Source organism: Desmodus rotundus, chromosome 7 (genome assembly GCF_022682495.2).
Source record: "Desmodus rotundus isolate HL8 chromosome 7, HLdesRot8A.1, whole genome shotgun sequence".
Taxonomy (NCBI): Eukaryota; Metazoa; Chordata; class Mammalia; order Chiroptera; family Phyllostomidae; genus Desmodus; species Desmodus rotundus.
Window position 1 is genome coordinate 39,623,424 of NC_071393.1, and position 23,880 is coordinate 39,647,303.

General features: G+C 38.3%; 1 protein-coding gene across 1 annotated transcript in view; it reads left to right on the plus strand.

Annotated features, from left to right (window-relative positions):
* The window catches only part of NEMF (nuclear export mediator factor), a 42,919-nt gene that overhangs the window by 10,503 nt on the left and 8,536 nt on the right, over positions 1-23,880 (plus strand). The window contains exons 8-25 of the mRNA XM_024557146.4: positions 938-1,011; positions 1,855-1,925; positions 2,006-2,081; positions 2,452-2,514; positions 4,271-4,348; positions 4,434-4,642; positions 4,891-5,082; positions 5,474-5,537; positions 7,577-7,665; positions 10,053-10,156; positions 13,337-13,399; positions 18,074-18,186; positions 19,471-19,528; positions 19,988-20,046; positions 20,130-20,262; positions 21,377-21,656; positions 22,398-22,440; positions 22,565-22,614. Coding sequence (XP_024412914.2) covers positions 938-1,011; positions 1,855-1,925; positions 2,006-2,081; positions 2,452-2,514; positions 4,271-4,348; positions 4,434-4,642; positions 4,891-5,082; positions 5,474-5,537; positions 7,577-7,665; positions 10,053-10,156; positions 13,337-13,399; positions 18,074-18,186; positions 19,471-19,528; positions 19,988-20,046; positions 20,130-20,262; positions 21,377-21,656; positions 22,398-22,440; positions 22,565-22,614 — 1,819 coding nt within the window. The remainder of the gene's footprint in view (positions 1-937; positions 1,012-1,854; positions 1,926-2,005; positions 2,082-2,451; positions 2,515-4,270; positions 4,349-4,433; positions 4,643-4,890; positions 5,083-5,473; positions 5,538-7,576; positions 7,666-10,052; positions 10,157-13,336; positions 13,400-18,073; positions 18,187-19,470; positions 19,529-19,987; positions 20,047-20,129; positions 20,263-21,376; positions 21,657-22,397; positions 22,441-22,564; positions 22,615-23,880) is intronic.

The window sequence follows — 23,880 nt, forward strand, 5'->3', positions numbered from 1 at the left end:
AAGGAGTACAGTCTTTGGTACAAGGAGTTGAATTATTCACCTTCTGACTCAGAACCTGGAGTGTGTTTGGAAATAGCAGCATTCATCCATTTTCATTTTGTAAGTCCTATAGTGTGGTTATATAAGTTAGACTTTTGTAATTATTTAAGGGAACCTAACTTAACTGCCAGATTAGGATAATAAAAATGAGAGGAAATGTAAGGAAAATGGAATATTTGGTCTTTCACAAGTCTTTATCTTTAGTCTCATGTACAGTTAGAAAAATCATTCTTGATGTTTATGTTTTGAGGGTTACATGTTTTTAAGGTTTAGGGGTAACTTTTATGCTGAAATTTTTTGCATGTTTAAAAATACAAATGGAATGTTTTTAGTGAATGACTTCTTTTCTGAAATACACTAATTCTGTGCAGTCCTGATCAAAATGCCAACAAGTGGTATTGTTTTTGCTGTTGCAGTAGTTTTTTGTTTTTTTAATTTTTTAATTTTTTTAATAAAATGAATCTCATATTCATGTGGAATTAAAGCATGTGAAAATGTTCAGGAAAACTGGACAATAATAGTAACGATGGAGAATAACCTTTCCATAGATTAAAATATATTATGAAGCTATAGTAATTAAAACAGTTTTGGGGAAAAGAATAGAGAAAATAAAGAATTTAGAAACAGGACAAAATACACATATGGGAATTTAGTATATGAACAAAATGTCTTTCAGATCATGAGAGGCAAGATGTAATCAATAAAAGCTATTAAAACAACAAGCTGGCGAAAACACCCTTATTTACAGAGCTGATAACAAACATGAAATGTTTGTATTTAATTTTCTTGAACACTTCTTATTTCATAAGCTCCATCTTGTTTTCTGCATAGTTGTTTAATAATATTTAATTGATACTTGATTGCCGCTCATTTTTTTCCTTTTTTATTCTCCTATTAGATATTGAAAAAGTACTTGTTTGTCTGCAGAAAGCAGAAGACTATATGAAAACAGCGTCCAACTTCAGTGGAAAGGTAGCCCCACGTATACTTGTATATTGTTGTGGTTTTATCATTCAGAGTTTTAGAATTCAGATATTCATTAAACATCAGTGTATGTAAATTTTTTGTTTTAGTTTGGAAATTCGACATTTGTAACATGCTTATTCTAGGGTAGATTTTTTTCTTCAATTGCTATTGGTTTGTAATTTTTGTTTTGCTTTTTCCCTTTTATAGAAAGTATTAGGTCAAGTCCAGAAAAGATGAGGAGTTTGTAAATATTTTTTTCTCAGGTTAATTTCAGATAGAGAAGCACATTTTAATTTGCCAGCACTTTTCAGAAATTTGGTGACTTACATCCCGTAATAGCTAAACACCTTCTGAATTACCTCATATCCTATGTTTTCTTCCCTATTCAAAATAGAACTTTACTTACCAAAAAAATTCAGAGACAGTTCTGATTAATTATAGCTAAATTCAGTCCAAATGTACCTGCCCAGATTTTAAAATGAATTACAATCTACCAACAAAGTGAATTTAAGAGTTTCTCTGCTGGCAGTGTTTTTGGCTTTTTAAAATTGCACAATATCTAAAAATGGAAAGAAAGCAAAATGCACGTGTATAATTCCATCATTTTATCAATACAGGAGTTTTCACTTTCTTTATTACCTGTTCTTATTCTGGTGCATATGAATAAACCAGTTATTTTCCAATAATGCTTTGAGTCTAAACAAAGCATCATTTTGAGCAGTGATATAATCAGTAGACAAGTGCAGTTGATCAATTATAACTAGAAAATTACATAAGTTAGTATCAGTCATGAAAAGTAAGTCTTTGTTAATTATGGATAGAAATGAGTTTTTTGTTGGGTTTTTATAGGGATATATCATTCAGAAAAGAGAAGTAAAACCAAGCCTGGAAGTAGATAAACCAGCTGAAGAGATACTCACGTAAGCATGTAGGCACGGGTCAGTTTTTTTTCGATGTTTATTAATGTTCTTGAATGTAATGAAATAAATATGTTTTACAGGTATGAAGAATTTCATCCTTTCTTGTTTTCTCAACATTCACAATGTCCATATATAGAGTTTGAATCATTTGACAAGGTGGGTTTTAGATTCTGTTTTTTTGACCAGTTAACATGATATGAGTTATTAAATTAATATCAACTTGCTTTGAGAAATTGGAAATACTTTTTGCTTTATAATCACTGAATCTGGGCATGATGGGACAGTGTAGTCATAGATGCAAACTGTTAGAAACATTGGTTGCTACTTTATTTCAAGATAAAGGATAAGAAGTGTGAACTGAATTTGACTCTTGGTTATTTAGCTGTAGAGTACATTTATTGGGGATCTGTTGAGTGGTGTTAAAAACAAAATGGATTCAAATTTTGTGTATGCAAGTTGAAATAGAGATCATATATTTTTTCAACTAGTTATTTTTTGTTTGATTATTTTTTTTTGTTTTAATAAGGCCGTGGATGAATTTTATTCCAAGATAGAAGGTCAGAAAATAGATTTAAAAGCTTTACAGCAGGTATGGTATTATTTAAAACATTTATATTAAACCAACTAGCCTTAATGTGGTTTGCTAGGATGCTCTCATATAGGAATGGGCAGCCTTTCAAAGTATATGGGAATGCCCTGATCTCTTGGCCAGTTGATAAAGGCCCAGGGCAGGTCTCAAGGTTGAAAAGAAACTTCATTTGTTCCTACAGTGTATTGGACAGTCTCTAAAATGGAAAATGCAGTGGGAAGATGAGGGCTTTTATACCCTAGTACGCTTTGCTTTATTACAGCATCCCAAAGCTTCTTAAATTTTGCTGTTAAGGGAATACTGTTCCGAGAATATTTTTAAGTTGTCCAAAGAAGAGGGAAAAGTTTTTTCTATACAAATAAGTATTTTTGTTTATCAGTAAGCTGTTTTTTTTAAAGCGAACTTTTAACTAGGCCTTTAACATGCTTTGTGTAGAGACTGGCCCGGTGGTTGCCAGACGGGAGGGGGTTGGGGACTGAGTGAAAGAGGTGAAGGGAGGAAGCACAGGTGGCAGTTACACGTCAGTCACGGGTGTCAGTGCAGCGTAGGAAATACAGTCAGTACTATTGCAGTAACTCTGTGTGGTGCCACATGGGTACGGAAGGATCAGGGGCGCCACCTTGTAAAGTGACTGTGATGTCTAATCGCTATGCTGTACACCTGAAATCGATACAGAATAATGTTGGAAGTAAACTGTAATTGAAAAATTTAAAGATCAATTAAAAAAAGATACATGTTTTTCGTGTAGTGTGACTCCACAAGGACGTTTTAATGTACTGTGTTTTCCCAGCACGTGTGACCATGTTTTGGAAACATTTGCTGAAGAAAGTTTCAGAAATTGGCCACAGTTACTCTTGATTTCAAGGGGATGTGATTTTTCAAAGATATTAATAAAGTATTAAAATGTGTGTGCAGGATTTGTAATTGTGTGAATCCCTGTATCCTCCCCCCCTTCAGTTTTAACACAAGTAACTAATAAAGCACCATTTCGAAGCAGATGGGTCAAATTAGTGTGACTGCCACGTGATGGCAGCACTTGAGCTAGTAAACGGGTGCTTGGCAGTGACGTTGAGCCCTACGCTTTTTATGTGCATCAGAATACCTGTGAGTTATTTTAGTAATCATTCTGCGTTCTTTTAATAGTCACCATCTTTATAATTTAAATCTTTTAATACTACAGCTAGCATTCAGACATTCATTAATTGGTAATGCTGTTGCCAATTAATGAAAATTTACACCAAAATCAATAATCTTTAAATGTAAATTACATATGATAAAATGCTATATAGAAAGTCAAATAACTACTACGACCCTTTGTATTATTAATTTGGGAGACATTCTGTAAAATACTAGAAACAATGCTAAGAAAATTAAAGGCAACAGTGAGTAATTTATGCTATGAATGATTCCCCCAAATTTTACTTTTCTGTGTTAGGGGGAAAAAAAATGTCTTGAATTCTGCCTGCTTGAATAATGCAAAGGCTTTAGGAGCATATCTTACTTGCAGTGTAACCTGTAATCAAAATACCTTTCTGTATAGGGGCTGGGAGGTAGGTAGACTGGAGTTAGTTTTGGAGCATGAAACACTTTGGAGGAGGATGAAGCTGGGGAGGTGGGCGCTGGGGCACTTTAGCTAGGTAGGAAGGACATTGAAGGGCAAAAGTGGGGGTAGGATAATGAGGTTCAGGAGGTAAAAGAGAAGGTGCAGTAGATAGGAGAAACCTAACTTTTAAAAAATCTGTTTTGTCAACAAAAGGAAAAGCAAGCATTGAAGAAATTAGATAATTTCCGAAAGGATCACGAAAACAGATTAGAAGCTCTTCAGCAAGCTCAGGTATTGTTTCGCTTCTTTAGATGCTTTTTCAAAAATGGGAACGTGTAACTGGGATCATAGGAAATGTTCTGGTTTATTTCTTAAGGAAATAGATAAACTTAAAGGGGAGCTCATAGAAATGAATCTGCCGGTAGTTGACAGAGCCATTCAGGTCGTGCGAAGCGCTCTAGCCAACCAGATCGATTGGACAGAGATCGGGCTAATTGTGAAAGAGGCCCAAGCTCAAGGAGACCCCGTTGCAAACGCAATCAAAGAATTAAAATTACAGACCAATCATGTCACAATGCTGCTCAGGTAAGTGTGATTTTTAGTTAAAGCAGTTAGTGCTTGCCTTTATTTTGTTGTTTAATCGTTCACTGTACTTAAAATTTTTGGTTTATTTGGAAATTTATCCTTGACAATACAGAAAAAGTTAATTCAGAGTAAAATAATACAAACTCTTTAAATACTGTAAACCATTTATGAGTTCATTTAGTAAAATACTGAAAATAAAAATGTGATGTCATTGACATTAGTGAAATACTATTGAATATTTTTAATAGAAATCCATACTTATTGTCAGAGGAGGAAGATGACGATGTTGATGGTGAGATCAATGTTGAGAAAAGTGAAACTGAACCACCAAAAGGAAAAAAGAAAAAGCAAAAGAATAAACAGCTGCAGAGGCCTCAGAAAAATAGGCCGTTACTTGTTGATGTTGATCTCAGCTTATCAGCATACGCAAACGCCAAAAAGTGAGTCTCAAACTTGTGTAAATTTTAGGTAAAATATTGCCTGAAATAACTCAGGGATGAAAGGATAAGAAAGATTTTATTTTGCCTATCTATACTTAGGGGTGAAAGTACTTTTTTTGGTGTGTCTTAAAATTATATTTATTGTGAGAAAGTACACAGAAATTACTATTTCTCAAAACAGTAATTCTCCTGGAAACTGCAAATAGCAAATCCTTTTTAAAACTTGTGTGTGTTCTACAACTTGGTTTTCATATGGAACATAAAAAACGAAGTTGCACAATGCACAAAACTTGTTCTGTGTGCTTTGAGTGTCTGTGAAATTAGAAATGACAAACAGAAAACTAAAGAATAGGGATTTTACTTAAATTTTAAGAGAACCGTGTTTTTCCAGGTACTATGACCACAAGAGATACGCTGCTAAGAAAACGCAGAAGACTGTTGAAGCTGCCGAGAAGGTACTTAGTACTTCTTAGCGTGACTGCTGTTTTCCTCTAACTTAATGGTCCTCATTATTTCTCCTGCTTAAGTGAGGTTTTCTAATTCAGAAGTAACCTTTCACAGTTAATTTTGCTTTCAATGTATCACCAGTATTCTTTTTCTTCCCAAACCTGCTCCTCCCCCCCTCTGTGCCATCTCAGGGAATAGCACCTTTATTTTTCCCTTTGCTTAGATTAAAAATGTTGGAGTCATCCTGGACTTCTCTCAGAAACCATATATTATCCTGGGGTGAAAATACTTTTTTTTTGGTGTGTCTTAAAATTATATTCATTGTAAGAAAGTACACAGAAATTACTATACTATTTTTCAAAATAGTAATTCTCCTGGAAACTTCAAAGAGCAAATCCTTTTCAAAATCTTGTGTGTTCTACAATTTGGTTTTCATATGGAACATAAAAAGCGAAGTTGCATAATGCACAAAATTTGTTCTGTATGATTTGAGAGTCTGTAAAAGTAGAAATAACAACCAGCAATTCCTTTTGGCTCTTCCTTTAAGTGTAACCACAGTCTGGTCACTTCTTACTGATCCAGGTCTCCATCAGGTGTACTCATGGACTATAACAGTAGCCTCTTACGGAGGAGGGGTGCGTGCTACTCTGCTACCCTTTCCCTGCTACAGTCTGTTCTTCATGCATCTGCCATAGTGATACTTTTAAATAAAAAATAAATGAAGTCATTTCTGTCTGTTCAGAATCTTTCCGTAGCTTTCCATGTTATTCAAGCCAATCCAGAGCTCTTCTCCTGGTCTGTAAGGTCCCAGACGATTTGCTTCCCTCTGATCACATCATCTGCGTTCCTCCTGTTACCCAGTCTTTCTGGCAACGCTGGGATTTCAGCTGTTCCTGCAACGGGGCTCCATGCTGCCTTCTCAGGGCTTGCACTTGCTGTTCTTTCCACCAAGAATGCTGTTCCCTAAAAGTTTCCGTGGTTTGATCCCTCGCTTCGTTCACGTGTCTGCTTATATGAGACTTCAGAGAGGCCTTTCACTAAAAATAGTATCTTCAATCCTTTGTCTTTACTCTGTTTTTCTTCTTAAAAACCACCCTTTCCAATACATTTGTCTGTCTTCCCTCTTAAATGTGGATTGCATCAAAGTAGTGTGTTGTCTGTTTTGCTCATTGCTGCGCCAGCCCCTAGACTATTGCCTGCAACATAGTCACACTTTACCTGTTAAATGATTGGCCCTCGTGACTTAGCCCCTCTGTCTACCCCTCCAATCTCATTTCTTGACATTTTACCCTGTGATCGCTACGTGCTGGTTAAGCTGGCCTTTTTGCTTATGGTGCTCTTCTTTTTATTCTTTTCCTCGATAATTACATCAATCCTTCAGGCTTCAGTCTGTACACCATTTCTTCAGAAATACCTTCTTGGTCATAGTCAATTATAAATGAGGTTCACTTGTTACAATTCCTTGTTATGGCATCCCTGGAAGCACTTGCCATGTGTTTATTTGAGTAACTATGTTTTATATTTGTCTCTTCTCCTATACCCCTTTGGGGTGGGAGCTTACTCCGCTCGTTCGCGTTTGTCCATAGCCTTGTAGTCCAGACCTGTTATGGAAGGTACTTAGTATCTTGTAAATGAATGACACTCTTAAAACTCCTAGGTTGGGGAGATGTATGTGTACAGTAAGGCTTTGACTTAAGTTATTTTAATATGAAAGGCAAAAATTGCCCTGGCCGGGTAGTCAGTTGGTTAGAGCGCTGTCCCAGTACTCCAAGGCTGTGGGTTCAATCCCCAGTCAGGGCATGTACAAGAATCATCCGATAAATGCATGAATAAGTAGAACGACGAACCAGTGTTTCTCTCTCTCAAGTTAATAAATAAAATTTTTTAAAGGCAAAAATCTTCATTTACTTTCATGTGGTGTGTGTGTGTGTGTGTGTAGATAATGCCATTTTATTATATTTAATAAACTTTTTTACCCTATTGTTTGCTTGGTGCTATTTAAATAAATTCTCAACAAATTATTTTAAACCTTTTTTGTTATATGTAGGCATTCAAATCAGCAGAAAAGAAGACAAAGCAAACCTTAAAAGAAGTCCAAACAGTCACCTCGATTCAAAAAGCAAGAAAAGTGTATTGGTAAGTGTTCTACCTTTTTAAAATACAGTTTTCGTTTTTTCAAAATTATACTTGCACATTGCTTAGAAAAATGAAGCAGTTACAAAGCCTGTTAAAAAAACCAATAGCCCTGCAATTTTTTACCCTTGCTCATATTGCCTCCTCTCCCAAAGAAATTACTTTTATACTTTTAACTCTTTTACTTGATTCTTTTGGTATATACCTTCATTTCTCTAAGTAATATGCTTATATTGCTGCTTCTTAATTGTTCTGTTTTACACCCTACTAATGACTTCCCACTGGCGCAGTGCAGATCTTACCCTCCCACCCTACATTACGTAGACCAGACTGCACCCTGTGCTCCGTTACGGTTGTAGCACCTGGAGCATTGACGTCCTTGTGAATGTTTAACTTGCAGTCACGGCTTGCTTTCTGGTTTTGTTCTTACTCATTCACCTCCGCTCTTCTGAGTGTGCTCACATTGGAACTCCGTTAGAAATCTTCTTGCAGAAGTCTCCTCTGGAGCTTTTAGACCGCTGTTCTAGGTTGGTTACTCTCAGCATCCTGAAACCTCCTTTTGTTGTTGTCCTGAAAGTCCCCTTTACCCCTCTCTCCGTGTTGGAGTCTGTCCTGGATCTCATACTTCCTCTTTCTCTGCTGATGGAGTTATGAGCTATAGAAGCATAACCAGAAGGTAAATTTTTTGAGGTATCCAATGATAAAAATGATTTTACTCTTACACCTAATTCATAGTTTGTGTATAAAGTCCTAGTTTGAAAAAATGTGTTCTCCTCGGACTTTAAAGGTATTATACATTGGGTTAACTTCCAGGTTTGATATTGAGACGCCACTGTCAGCTCAGGCTTCAGTTTCTTGAGTTTGATCAACATGTTGCTGCGATTTCCTCCTTCCCCTCTGACACCTCTGTTGATAAAGAGGATTGACCTGTCATTTCATATCTCACCGTGTTCATGTTCACAGTGGTGTCAAGGTTTTACTGCTTCAGAAGGGAAATTGGGACGCGCTCCTTTATCAGTTGCTCTTAAATGTTTAATGGAATTCACCTGTGAAGCTGCGCAGCCCTGGAGTTTTCTTAATGGGAAAGTTGGTTTTTAAAATTTTAGATTCAAAGTCTTAGCAGACATAAGGCCAACTCAGATAGGGTGGTGATGGGGTAGGAGCTGGTGATGGGGGGGCGGCTGTTAATTATACATTCTTTTACTAGGGTGATTACAAAATGCATCCTTGATTTATCTGTTTCATTTTCTTCAGCCTTGTGGGTTGTACAGACTTGTTTATCATCAATAGCGGAGCGGTTCAGTTAAATTTAGTATATCCACTCAGCAATGAGGAAAGTATGTTTTTAAGTGAAAAAACAATACAGAAAGTGTGTGTTGTGTCTGGAAAAAAGGGTTTAGAATAAGCATTTTATTTTAACTTTGTATGTGTAAAAAAGACTCTGGAGAGGGGGTGCAGGAAGCTGATGACAGCGGCTCCCTGTTTGGCTGTGGTGGTGGGAACTGAAACGAGGCAGGGTCTCTCATCACAGCTTTTTGTGCAATTTAAAGGATTTTCCAACCAAGTGTATGTTTTATTCAGTCAAAAATCAGCTTAGAAAATTGGAATAAAACATTTTTGCTATCATATTTTATTTCAGTTTAATGCCTGTGCTCAACCTTCATCATCTTTAATCAGAAGTTTCTAAATTCTAGATTAAGTCATAAAAAAGATTATCTTGGTTGCCATATGTAACATAAGGGGATATGTTCATTGCTCTTGCATGCCATTTTCTAAATGTCACACAAACACACACCAGTACTTGTTATTGTGATGGTACATGTTAATCATGAAAAACCCAGATGACTTTGTCTTGTGAGAGAAGTTAAAATTTTACACTTTTAAAGGCAGTATTTGGTCTTTCATATAAAAATAAATGTAAAGAATATCACATATGTAGACACTCATTTGATTAATTGGGGACAGAATGAGAAACTTTAGGTAGAACTTTTTCTCCTACCAGTGGTCCCACGGCCTGTCCAGTCCCCAGGGACAGACAGCTGGACCCGGGGACCATGAGACGCTTTATCCTTTAGCTCTGACTAATTCATTGTTGTAAGTCATCCTGTTTTAAGAATGCTGTCAGTATGAAAGGGAGGTAAGCAGAGAACATACATTTTTTTAAACATAAAATTTAGGTGCTTTCTTCTCAGATTCTCTTAAGACTATTGTAGGGCAACTTGTGTTACAAGCTTTCAGTAAAATTAAACCTCATGCCTTAGGAAAACTCAAACCAGTTGTCTTAACCTACACAGGATAGCTTCCTGTCTTGTCTTCTTTATAAAAAGGATGTGAATTTAGGCAACTACGAAGGAAAAGAAATGTTAACTTCTGTTCTTTCAATTTGGTAGGTTTGAGAAATTTCTGTGGTTCATTAGCTCAGAGAACTATCTGATTATAGGAGGACGAGATCAGCAGCAGAATGAAGTGATCGTGAAACGGTACCTGACACCAGGTAGGTAAGATTAAGATTCTAAAGAATTTCCTGTGAAGTGTTTGATCAGTTGTCTCTATACTAGGTGTAGAGTCTTCATTTTCAACTTCTTGGTTTGGCAGATTCAGTTGGTAGAAAGAGTTTGATGGTTGCTTTGTGGTTTAAACCTAATTCTCATTTTAGGTAATGTTCCTAAAGTAGCAATGTTGAGCTTAACTGCAATTGGACTTTTGATTCTCTACTACATTAACAAATACTAATGGCTTTCAACCCTCCAAAGTCATCGAAGATCAAATTTTTAAAAGCTTAATTTCTCAGTGCTGAACTTTGTAATGTTTTTTAACATTTAGAAATGGGACTTGAGCCCTGTGGTGTAAGGCCCTCTCGTTCATTTTCTTTCAAGTTTTTAATTATCTATTTATTTTTAAGTGTATTTTATTGATTATGCTATTACATTTGTCCCATTTTTTTCCTCCCCCTCTGCCCTGTACTGCCTCACCCTCCAGCATTTCCCCCACCTTAGTTCATGTTCATGGGTCATACAAGTTCTTGGCTTCTCCATTTCCTATAGTATTCTTAACCTCCCCCTGTCTATTTTGTAGACAAAATAGACAATTGTGCTTCTTTTTTTTGGCATTGGTTAGGATTATTTTAATTTTAACTTTTATTTATTTTAAGCATATTTTATTGATTATGCCATTACAGTTTTCCCAATTTTTTTCCCTTTATCCCCCCTCTACCCCCAACTATCTAGCATTCCCCCATCCTTAGTTCATATCCATGGGTTGTACATATAAGTTCTTTGAGTTCTCTGTTTCCTATACCATTTTTTACCTCTCCCCATCTATTTAATGCCTACCTATTAATGCCTATCTATTTAATTATGCTTCTTCTTCCCTGTACCTTCCCCCCATACCTCCCTTCCCCTTCCCCACTGAAAACGCTCCATGTGATCTCCATTTCTCTCATTCTGTTCCTGTTCTACTTGTTCACTTAGTTTTTGTTTTCATTGTTTTTCTTTTCTTTTAGGTTCATTTGTTGATAGTTGTGAGTTTGTTGTCATTTTACTGTTCATAGTTTTGATCATCTTCTTTTTTTTAGATAAGTCCCTTTAACATTTCATACAGTAAGGGCTTGGTAATGGTGAACTCCTTTAACTTGAGCTTATCTGGGAAGCACTTTATCTGCCCTTCCATTCTAAATGATAGCTTTGCTGGATAGAGTAATGTTGGATGTAGGTCCTTGTCTTTCATGACTTCAAATACTTCTCTCCAGCCCCTTCTTGCCTATAAGGTCTGTTTTGAGAAATCAGCTGACAGTCTTATAGGCACTCCTTTGTAGGAAACTGTGTCCTTTTTTCTTGCTGCTTTTAAGATTCTCTCCTTACCTTTAATCTTGGGTAATGTAATTATGATGTGCCTTGGTGTGTTCCTCTTTGGGTCCAACTTATTTGGGACTTTCTGGGCTTCCTGGACTTCCTAGAAGTCTATTTCCTCTGCCAGATCGGGGAAGTTCTCCTTCATTATTTGTTCAAATAAGTTTTCAATTTCTTGCTCTTATTCTTCTCCTTTCTGGCACCCCTGTAATTCGGATATTGGAATGTTTCAGGTTGTCCCAGAGATTCCTCAGCCTCTCCAATTTTTTGAATTCTTGTTTCTTCATTCTGTTTGGGTTGAGTTTTATTTCTTCCTTTTGTTCCATATCGCTGATTTGAGTCCTGGTTTCCTTCCCTTCACTGTTGGTTCCCTGTATATTTTTCTTTATTTCACTTTCTGTAGCCTTCATTTCTTCCTTCATTTTGCAACTAAACTGAATCATTTCTGTGAGCATCCTGATTACTGGTGTTTTGAACTCTGCATCTGATAGGTTGTCTCTCTCCTCATCGCTCAGTTCTTTCTCTGGAGTTTTACTCTGTTCTTTCATCGGGCCATGTTTCTTTGTCTTGGTGCACCTGTTACGTTGTAAGGAGCAGAGCTTTAGGTATTCACCAGGGTGGGGCACCTCACTTTGCTGTGTTGTGGCGCTGTCTGTCTGGTTGAATTTTTCTTTAACTCCTTGGTTGTTGGACTTCATGGAATTTGATTGGCAGTTCTGGCTGGTTTTTGTTTTCAGTTGGTTGTATCCTTCTTTGGTTGTGTGAGGAAGCAAACCGTTTCTACCTGTGCCTCCATCTTGGCTGGAACTCTCCTGTCCTTTATTTTTATTTTCTGATATATGTATTTTTATTTTCTGTGGCTAAACCATTAGCATAGGGATCAGGAATCAATAATCAATACTAGAACCAATCTGATGTCCACTGAGGATCCTGACCCAGGAGAGAAAGCAACAGGGATCAGGTTACGTGGTGCCCAGGGCTTGTCTCTGTCTTCTCTAGCTCTGTTTATTGAGAGTTGTGCCTGTCACGGGGCAGTTTGGGTTTTGCTTTTCTTTGAGTTTCAAATCCCAGATGACCATGACCTGTGCACAGCAATCAGTGACTGCTCATTTCATCTGCTAGGAGCAGTGCATTTTCCTTCTCTCCGGTTGACCGTTTACTCCTGCACTCATCTGTTTGTTCCTTTGTTCATTCATTGCTGTCACGCACTTAGAGTAACACTGGAAGTCTTAGCTTCCAAGGATCCCGGCTTCTTCTGCCTCCATTCTTACCCCTCTCCCCTTGGTCTGGCCTCCTGCCTGCTCTCCCTGCATGTCAAACATCCCTAAGTCCTCAGGACCTTTGCACTTGTTGAGATGGCTCATCAGCTCCATGTGTCTCAGCCGTCCAGCAGGCTAGCCTGGCCTTTCTTACGTGGTAGCTCAGCAAGTTTCTGAGACAGGAAGCACACAAGACCTCTCAAGGTGTGGGCTGGGGTCTGGCACTTGGTCACATCTGCCACATTCGACTGGCCAAGGCGAATCATGGGGTAGGCCCAGATATAAGGGATGGGGAAGTGGACTGTACCTCCTGATGGGAATAGGTTCACGGTCACAGAGCAAAGAGGTGTGGATAGAGGAAGGGAGAGGAATTGTGACCATTTTTGTACCCTACCATGTTATCATTGCTTTCCTATAAGGTGGCCTATGAGAAATCTCCCAGGGGTAGGAGATGGAATTTATGTGTCTTCTTAATCCCATTTCAATTTTGAACCCATTAAACAGTAAATAAATAGTTTTAACTGAGAAAAAACAACAGGATTCAGAGTATCATTTCTTGTTTTTAAGGGGACATTTATGTGCATGCTGATCTGCATGGAGCTACTAGCTGTGTAATTAAAAATCCAACAGGTAATATATTTCTTCTATTCTCAACTTTCATCCCGTTTGTTAAAATATTTTAGCGTAACTATAAGACTATAAAATTGTGAATAAAAATGAAGGAAGAAACTTTAAACGAAAAGAGGGTCAATCTGTCAGTAAGATATAACAAATTATAAACATGTGGACTCAACAACAAGAGCCCTAGAATACGTGAAGGAACACCTGACAACATTGGAGGGAGAGAGAGATGATGCCGCAACAGTTCACGAAGACTTCAGTACTTGAACAGTTAACGAGGGAGTTGAAGATTTGAACAACACTGAGGTAACTAGGCCTGATACGTCTCTCCTGCGCTCCACCTAACACCAGGGGATTCTCATTCTTCTCAAGTGCGCATGGGACATTCTCCGGGACAGACCATGTGACAGTCTGTAAAACACATCTCAACAAGGTCAAAACTGTTAAAGTCCTTCAAAGTAAGTTTTCTAACCATAATGGAGTGAAATTAGAAACCACTAATAGAAAAAAAATTTGGAAAGTGCACAAATGTATGGAAATTATACGACACACTCATAAATAAACAGTGGATCAAAGAGAAAATTACCAGGGGTGTGTGAGAAAATACTTTGAGAGAATGAAACAAAAACAATATATCAAAATTTATGTGATACAGCTGAAGCAGTGCTTAGAAGGTTATGGTGGTAATACCTATAAAAAAAAAGAGGAAAGATCTCAATAACAAAATTATAATCATTAAAATCTAGAAAAACAAAAGCAAATAACCCATAGTAAGAAGAGGAAGGAAATAATGGAGTGGAAATGACTGAAACAGAGACTAGAAAAATAATAGAGAAAATCATTGGAACTATAGTTGGTTCTTTGAAAAGATCAACAAAATTTATAAACCTAGACTTAACCAAAAAAATAAGAGAGAAGATTCAAATTCCTAAAAGCAGAAATAAAAGAGGGGACTTAACAGAAATCAGAAGGATTTTGAGGGCGTTCCATGTATAGTTGTACAGCAGCAAATTAGATAACTTTGATGAAATGGGACAACATCTTAGAAGGACACAAACGACCAAGCTGACCCAAGGTGAAGTGGCAAAGCAAAACACCTATGACTAAAGATTGAATTAGTCATTTAAAAAAACCCACTCACAAAAGAAATCCCAGGCCTTCGTGCTTCACTGGGTAATTCTCCCAAACTTTTAAAGATGACTAAACATCAGTCCTTTACAAAGTCTTTCAAAAAAAATAGAAGTGGGAACACTTTCTAACTCATATAAGGCTATTTTACCCTAATAACACAACCAGACAGACATCACAAGAAGAAACTACAGATCAGTATCGTTTAGGAATGTAGACACAAATCCTCAACAAAACAGTGAGGAGCTGAATCTAGCAGCATACTAAAGCATTATACACCATGGCAAAGTGGGGTTTATCCAGGCATGCAAGGTTTGTCTTACGATTGAAAATTAATGAATGTAGTAAAATATATTAATAGAATAAAGGATAAAAATTACATAACCATCTCAGTTGGTAAGCAAAAGCCTTTGGCAACACTCTGACTCCCACTTGTGATAAACACAGTCAACAAACTAGGAATAGGAGGGAATTTCCTCAACTTGGTAAAGAACATCTAGGAAAAACCCACAGCTAACAATCATACTTAATGCTGAAAGACTGAGAACTTTCCCCTAAGGTCACAAACGAGATGTGCATGCCTGTTCCGCCGCTTCTGTTCAACATTTTATGGAGGCTCTAATTAGGCCATTAGGCAATAAAGAGAAATAAAAATGCCCAGTTGATCTTAAAACCTTAAGGAATCCACCAAAAATTATTAATAAACTAGTTCAGCAATGTTTAGGATATAAGAACATTTACAAAAGTCAGTTTATTTCTATGCTATAGCAATCAACAGTACTAAAAGGAATTTTTAAAATATTTTATTTATTTATTTCTAGAGAGGGGGGAAGGAAGAGAGAGAGCAAAACATCAGTGTGTGGTTGCCTCTTGCACGTCCCCAACTGGGGACCTGGCCTGCAATGCAGGCATGTGCCCCAACTTTTAATTGAACTGGTGACCCCCTGGTTCGCAGGTGGCACTCAATCCACTGAGCCACACCAGCCAGGCTCTAAAAGAAGTTTAATAATAGTATTAAAAAGAGTAAAATACTTAGGAGTAGATTTGCCAAAAATAAATGTAAGACATACCCCGAACTATAAAAAAACCACTGAATGAAATGAAAGGAGACCCAAATAATTGGAAGGAAGTGTTTATGGGCTGAAAGTGTCAGTGTTCTGATGGCGGAACTGCCCACGTCAATCTATAGATTCAGTGCGATTGCTCTCAGATTGCAGCTGCCTTTTTTAAAAAAGGTGGACAAGCTGATCTTAAAATGCATGGGGAAATGCAGAGGATGCAGATGAGTCAAATCCTTCTGGAAAGTGAAGAATAAAATTGGAGAACTCACACTTCCTGATTTTAAATCCTCCTACAAATCAAGAGCAATTATAACAGTATGGTACTGGCTTAAGGACGGGCAGACAGATCAATAAAAAGAGTTGATATTCCTTAGCTGATGATTTTCAGCAAAGGTGACAAGGCCATTCAATGGGGATAGAGTAACCATTTCAAGAAATGGTGCCGGGACGACTGATATCCGTGTGCAAAAGAATGAAGGTAGATCCCCTCCTGCACATCATTTATAACAGCTCATTCAAATGTATCAAAGACCTAAACTTAAAAGCTAAAACTATAAAGCCATTTCAGGAAAATAAGCATAAATCTTCGCCATCAGAAAGTTATTGCTTAGATACGACACCGAGAGCATAAACAACCGAAGCAGGGAAAGCCCACATAAATTGGACTTCATCACAATTTAAGATCTTAATTTAAAGAACACTATCAAGTTAGTGAAAGCGACAACCTGCAGACCAGGGGAAAATATTTGCCAATCACTTATCTAATAGCCCCAGTGTCCGAAGAACTCTGGCAGTAGAAAGACAGAAAACCCAATTTAAAAATGAGCAACAGATCAAATAGACATTTCTCCAAATATACACATAAATAGCTAACAAACACTGAGATGCTCAGCATCATTCATCATTAGGGAAGTGCTTTTCAAAACCACAATGAGACAAGTGTTGATGAGGCTGTGGAGAGAGTGGAGCCTTTATGCACTGCTGGGGGATGGAAAATGATGCAGCTGCTATAGAAAAGAATTTGACTTTTCTCCAAAAAGTTAAACGTAGACTCAACCAATCCTCCTCCTACGTATATAACCTAGATAATTGAAAACACATATCCACACAGAACTTACCTGTAGAAATTCATAGCAGAATTATTTCTAATAGCTGAGATATGGAAACAACCCATACGTCCATCAATTGATGAATCAATAAAATGTATATTCATATAATGGCATATTATTCATACTTAAAGAGAAACAAATTCCTGAAACATGCTCTAACATGGATGAACCTTGACAACATGCTAACTGAAAGAAGCCAGACACGATTCCATTTACAGTTGATGCTAGAACTAGTGGAGGGGGAAGGTTAGGGGCACCGACCTGTCCTACTCCCCTGCCTATCCCCCCCATGCAGTCGAAAACCCATGTATAGCTTTTGACTCCCCCAAAACTTCACTAATAGCCTACTCTTGACCAGAAGCCTTATCAATAACATAAACAGTTGGTTAACACCTATTTTGTATGTTATGTGTATTATATACTGTATTCTTACAATAAAGTATGCTAAAGAAAAGAAAATGTTATTAAGAAAACCATAAGGAAGCCCTGGCTGGTGTGGCTCAGTGGATTGAGTGCTGGCCTGCGAACCAAAGGGTCACTGGTTTGATTCCCAGTCAGGGCACATGCCTGGGTTATGGGCCGAGTCCCCAGTGAGGGGCACATGAGAGGCAACCACACATTGATGTTTCTCCCCCTCTTTTTCTCCCTCCCTTCCCCTCTCTAAAAAATAAAATAAATTTAATCTTTAAAAGAAAAAAATGAAAATCATAAAGAAGAGAAAATACATTTAAAGTATTTATTGAAAAAAATCTGCGTATAAGTGGGCCCACACAGTTCCAACCCGTGTTATTCAGGGATCAACTATATATGAAATTCCAAAGTTGCCAAATCCATACAAAGTAAGTGACTGCTAGGGGCCGAGAGAATGGAGAGTGACGGACTGTTAATGGATACAGGGTTTGGGGGGCAAATAATACAAGAATGAGCTCTGTGTTTGCGTACTCGCCACTGTAAGCCTGCTTTTGCCCCACCCTGTACATTTTTAAAGGCTGAATTTTATGGTATGTGAATTATATCCCAATTTTAAAAGACTTGAAATCTAATTAGAGATATGTTATTAATATGCTCTTCATTGTAATGATTTAGGCAATCTGTAGTAACTCTGGAAGTCTTCAAATTTTAAACAGATTTTAAAAATTATCTTTTTTGGAATGAAGTTAGAATTATTGATGTGAGAGGATATTCTCCAACTTGTTTTATTAAACATTTAAAAGCCTGTGTAAACACATTCTTAGTAAAAAGTGACTTTTTCTAGCATTGAACTAAAAGTGTGTATTAGTATTGGAGAGATAAAAAGGTTGAACCTGTCATGCATGTGGTTTTCATGTCTTGCTCTGCGCAAAGTCTGTACTTGGGTGCTGAAGCACTGTAGCGTGTTGTTACAGGAGAACCGATCCCCCCTCGGACCCTGACTGAAGCTGGCACAATGGCACTTTGCTACAGTGCTGCTTGGGATGCCCGAATTATCACTAGTGCTTGGTGGGTGTACCATCACCAGGTAATAATGGCTGTGGTCTTTTTTAAAATGTGTCATGAACTACCGGGTACCAAATTTTAAGGGCATAGAAGTGAACAAGGTTAAGTACCTACCTACCTTGATGGAGCTGATGTTTTGGTGGTGGAGAAAAATACGTAATGTCAGGCAGCAATTGCTGTAAAGATTTTTTTAAGCAGAGTAAGGGGATGTGGAGTGATACAGGCTACCATTTTGAGTAAAGCATCCGGGAGCGTATGATTTGAGCAGCAGAGGACTGAATGAGGGGAGGCCCGTGCATGCACAGGGTAGGGAGGGTTCTGGCTACAGCTGCTGTGCTGACCTACAAGGCCTTTCTTCTTCTCGTATTTGTTGGCATTTTCTGAATTCTCTTTGGCCCTTCCAGAAAACCAGGTATGTCCAGTGGTTTTGTAGTCAGTTAATTTTAGTAGTTGTCCCTCTTTGTGGTTAATGCTATTTTACTGGATGATACTTCATTCCATATTTGACTTCACACTGTTACTAATACACATTTTCAAGAATTATAATTAATAATGATACACTTTTATAAGGGTCAGAAGCTTATGGTAAACAGAGTTCAATACCATTGCCCTTCCCTAGATTTAGTTTCATTTTTATATCTGTTATTTTCTGCTATGCTGTGATACTGGGTTTTTAGGAAATTGGTATCACGTCTGAGATCAGATTTTCTGCCTCAGTCTTGTTGTAAAAGTGACTTTAATTCTTTTATGAATAGGTTTTTCAGTAAGCTTTTAATCCCCTGCATAACTATGGCTAACAGATCTCAGATTTGGGAATTTCACAGATGTCTAAAATTTTTTTAAATTGGATATTTTGACAAACTAGAATATATTTTTAAAAATCTGATAATCATTTTTATTTCCTAAAATGAAAGGTTATTTTATTACCAAAAACGTATCTCAGAAAAGGATTTTATTTAATAAATATAGTTGAATTTTAGTAAGTATAGTTTTATAGTAAATCTGTTAAACTGTTTCTTCTCATCATATCTTACACCAGAAGAAACATGTGGACCAGTTCTGGCTTTAATCCAAGGCATTTAAAAACTATCGATGTAGTGTATTTTTTATTACATATTTTCCCCTGTGTTACAGCAAAGTATATCATTGAAGAGAGTATCTATTCCATCAGCGTTGGGAATTTTCACTAACTTACAAACTTTGCAATGCTGCTAATTTGAATATGACTTTACTTTCTCAAGACAAAAAAAGTTTCACAAGTATTTCTGAAGACAAGAGTGCTCTAATGCATTACTCTGCTCCTCAGGTGTCTAAAACAGCTCCAACCGGAGAATATTTGACGACGGGAAGCTTCATGATAAGAGGTAACGCCTGTCGGTGGGTTACGAAGGCAGGAAGGCAGGCTTGGGGCCGTCTGCTGATAGGCTCAGGACTGGCACATTCTGCCTGCACACATTTGAAGTCTGTTACGAAATAGGAAACCTTTCCTCTGCTGTGACAAATTTAACATTTGCCATGTCGTCTCCATATTTTCTTATTGATGAGAATGTACTTTCACTTAGTTTAAAGTTGTAAGGGTAAGAAAATATAACATGACCGTTTTTCTAAAAACTGATTATTCAGGGTCTGGCTAACCCAAAGAATAAGGGCAGTCATATTTTTCTGTCTTGATTCCTGTTTCTTACATAATGCCGATTTCTGTGAATGGGGACTGTCCCTTCATGACAGAGAAAAGACAAAACAAATGTGACTGTTGGTGTCAGATACCTTGCAAGCCTAGAGAAGCAGATTTATAAAATATTTACATGTATTGTCTTTTGTAGGAAAAAAGAATTTTCTTCCTCCGTCGTATCTGATGATGGGGTTTAGCTTCCTCTTTAAGGTACTCTTCACCTTCATTATTTTGTTTCTGGTTTTCATTAGCCGCACCTACAGGCCCATCCGTGAAAAGAACTGTTTCCATAGGTCGAGGAGTCTTGTGCCTGGAGACACCGCGGGGAGCGAAGAGTCAGGGTGCAGGACGAGGACGCGGACGCCGATGCGGATGCGCTGGCCGGCTGCGCACGTGACCTCGCACCCGAGGAGATGGGGCCGCTAGGTAGTTCACAGGCTGCGGCGCAGTGGCTTGTCGTGGTCTCTGTTGCCTCGTTGTGCTTCCCAGTTGCTGCTAGAAAGTCGTGTCTTCTTAGGGGTAACCAAAATTTCAAAAGCACACTTGCTATCAATTTTAGTGACTTTGTTTTCGGAAATGGTAAATATGCTTACAATTCTAGTAAATTATACAGTAATTGGATCCATAACTAATATACTTGCATATATGTTTATATAGTAAAACTTCAGTATTTAATGGGTAGTATGTAAATGTGAATGAGCCTTTACTTTTGGGTTTACGAATTAAAAGTGACAGAAAGATGAGTTTATAACAAGTACGATTTCCTTTATGGTAATTCAGCTTGATTTAATAACATATATGCTTCTAGTAGAGAGCAGCTATGGTTTCTAAACTAAATTTACCTATCTACCAGAAGCAAGTAAGGAAAATATCTAACTTGTTTTTATAGTTAGTCTTTCTCCTAAGATCATTCTTTTTTAGGGATAATACTGCATTGTTTCATTTATGACTGCTGTTGTACTACAAGGTTTGCTTTTAAAATTCTCCCCCTGTTCCTGATACTAGATAAAGTGCTTTATCTACGTTATTTTTTGTTGAATTCTCCCAACCATCCTTGTCGGATGTGTGGTGGGACCTCATGTCGCGCGCGAGACAGCCAGACCATATCATAACTGCGAGACAGTGTTCCTTCTGCCAGAGCGTGAACAGCTGCTGTGTGCCAGCCATGTAACATGTATAATCCCGTTTCGCTTCTCACGTGCTAATTATAAAAGCAGCACAGTTTATAGACTTACTTCTGTCGTCCTCCTTTTTGGAAATATCTAACGAAGACAAGTTAGAGTTTTTATTTTAGAAATGCTTGCACTGTGCAATAAATGTATCACAGTAAAGCGTTTTGGAGATCCTGTATTCCACCCAGTTTATGACACAGAGCATCCTTCTGTGTAAATCAGAGCACCTTTTGGGGGTGGTCAAGGCATTTTCTGGTGATCTCTTGGAGAAACAGAGTCAGTGCAGCATTTTTTGAAGTTGTCAAGGAAGCCGTCTCGCCTTGAGTTGTGAGGGCAGCACTCTGACTTTCCTGACGGTTGTCCTGCAGACGGAGGTGACAGTAGCAGTGAAGAAGACAAAGAGGAGTCACAGGAAACTCCCCTGGAAGTGGAACTCGTGACTCAGGCTGCCCAGGAGGATGGTACCTTTCCAACTGGTGGGGAGGAGCTAAATGAGGAACTGCTGCAGGAGGAAAGCTCTGAAGATGAAGGAGAATCAGAAGAGGCGGTAAAAGGTCAGGAGTCTGTTGGGGAAATGGAAGACAAAGGGGAAGAGATGATACATTATCCCGACACTGCCATCGACTTGTCCCACCTTCAGTCCCAAAGGTAATTTGGAAACTATAGTTCTAAGTTTTACTTTGTAAGCTGTGAATGATGAAGAGTCAATCCTTAAAAAGATAATACCAAGCTTGACCTTAGTATGTTTACCTGCCGTTGTTCTTTGGTCCTTTTATCTTTTCACAGTTCCATCGGGGAGGGGGTAGATCTCTCTAAACAAATTCCCAAGACCCAGGGTAGAAAAATACAATAAATGTAAAAGTGGCCAAACTTGGTCAAAAATGAAACAATAGTTATAAATGCTGATAATATAAGAACGGCAGTTCCATCCAAAAAATACGGTGTTTCAGTCTTCAGTGTCTGACTGGTCACCAAATAAACACCACCATAGTTGCAAACGCACCATCACTGGAGTAGTGGAGAATGGCTCCGGAGTCAGATGGGCCAGACGTGAGTCTTAGGGCGCGTCCTCGGGCGAGTCCCTTCATGCCTGAGCTTCAGTCCCCCTCTCGGTGAGAATGGAGCGCTGCCCCATTCCTCGGATTGTGGTGAAGACTTTGTGCACATAAAGCATCTAGCCGTGCCCGGCACGTTGTGAGCATTCAGTACATGTTAGCTGTTTAAGAATAAACTAGAAAGTGTGAGAAAATGAACAAGTTGATGATTTTTTTTAATTTTACCAAATTTGAAAATTTGTGGGATTGTCAGTAATTAAGAGTGCGATGTGGGAGTGTTTGGGACCTAGTAGGTGAAGGCCTTCTGTAGGCCAGTGGATGCCTCTTTCCGTAGGTCCTTCCAGAAACTGGCTGCGAGGCCGGACTCTTCTAATATGGTAAGCTGTTTCCAGAGTTTTCTGAAGGGCATCATAGCCTTCTCAATGAGCAGAGTAAGTTTCTACTTTCTGAAAAATTAATAGTAATGACATTGTTCGTATTTACTTATTTTTTGTTTAATAGAGTGACGGTAAATTACAGAGCCGGAGACATCTGTCAGCCAAGGAAAGAAGGTAAACGTATATGTGTTGTCTGACTGAAAAGCACGTAATTATTTTATGTTGACAGTTCAGTTACGATGGGTCACCTGGCTGTTCTAAAGATCTTATTAAAGTTACCAGGGTTCAGCATAAATCTTACTTAGTTGATAGTATTGAGCTCCATGAGGTTTTTCTATTTTAGACCCTAATCCGTCACTGTAATCGCTGAGATAGGTCATATAACACAAGACAGACCTTTTATTGCATAAATGTGTACAATAGTAGTTACAGTGTGTTAAATAGGCTAATTTTGGGATAGTGTTGACAGGAATAAGTAAGAATACTTGAAATAAACTGGGAAGTTGTGTATAAGAGGGAAGACTTTTGGTCTTCTCTTTAAAAGTAGCAGGCCTCGGGGGGCAAGTGGAAAGGTAGAGGCAGGAGAAATGGGGCCCCTGAGGCACCTGCCGTGGGTGAAAGAGGCTCACACTAGTATGCAGAGACGTACAGTAGAAGTTCATGTCATGAAGAAGCTTGTGAGGCCTGGACCCAGGAAATGGCCATAAATTTATAAATACATTTGACCCATGAACAACACAAGGGCTGAGGGGGTGCTGACCCCCACGCAATCGCAAGTCCTCACCTAACTACAGTCGGGCTTCAGCATCTGTGGGCTCCTCACCGTGGACTGCAAACACAGTTGGCTCTTGAACAACCTGGCTTTGAACCCACGGAGTGCGTGGGTCCACTTCTCCAGGGCATGTAAGTGCAAACCTGTGTTGTTCAAGGGTCAGCTGTAGTGTTGTCTGAAAGTGATACAGTTGTTGAGGAGTAAGAAATTGCTCTGAATTCAGGTGTTTTGGGAAATCCCATCAGAAGTGTTCCTTAAAAACGTATTAGCATTTAGGTAAATGAAGATGGTAAGGCAGGACTTGGAGACATCAAAGAGAATTACCATGAACAAAGGGGAGCAGGAAATTGGAAGCAGTAAGCATAATGCTTTGAAGAGATGGTAAAAATAGACTGCACGCTGGCTGGTGTGGCTCAGTGGATTGAGTGTTGGCTTGCGAACCAAAGGGTTGCAGGTTCGATTCCCAGTTAGGGCACATGTCTGGGTTGCCGGCCAGGTCCCCAGTTAGGGTGCCTGAGAGGCAATCACACACTGATGTTTCTCTCCCTCTCCTTCTTCCTCCCTTTCCCTCTCTCTAAAAATGAATAAATTTTTTAAAATTAAAAAGACTGAGGTAAAAGGCACAGAGAGTTCATGTTTATCACAGGTGGGTAAGATTGGCAAAGTGA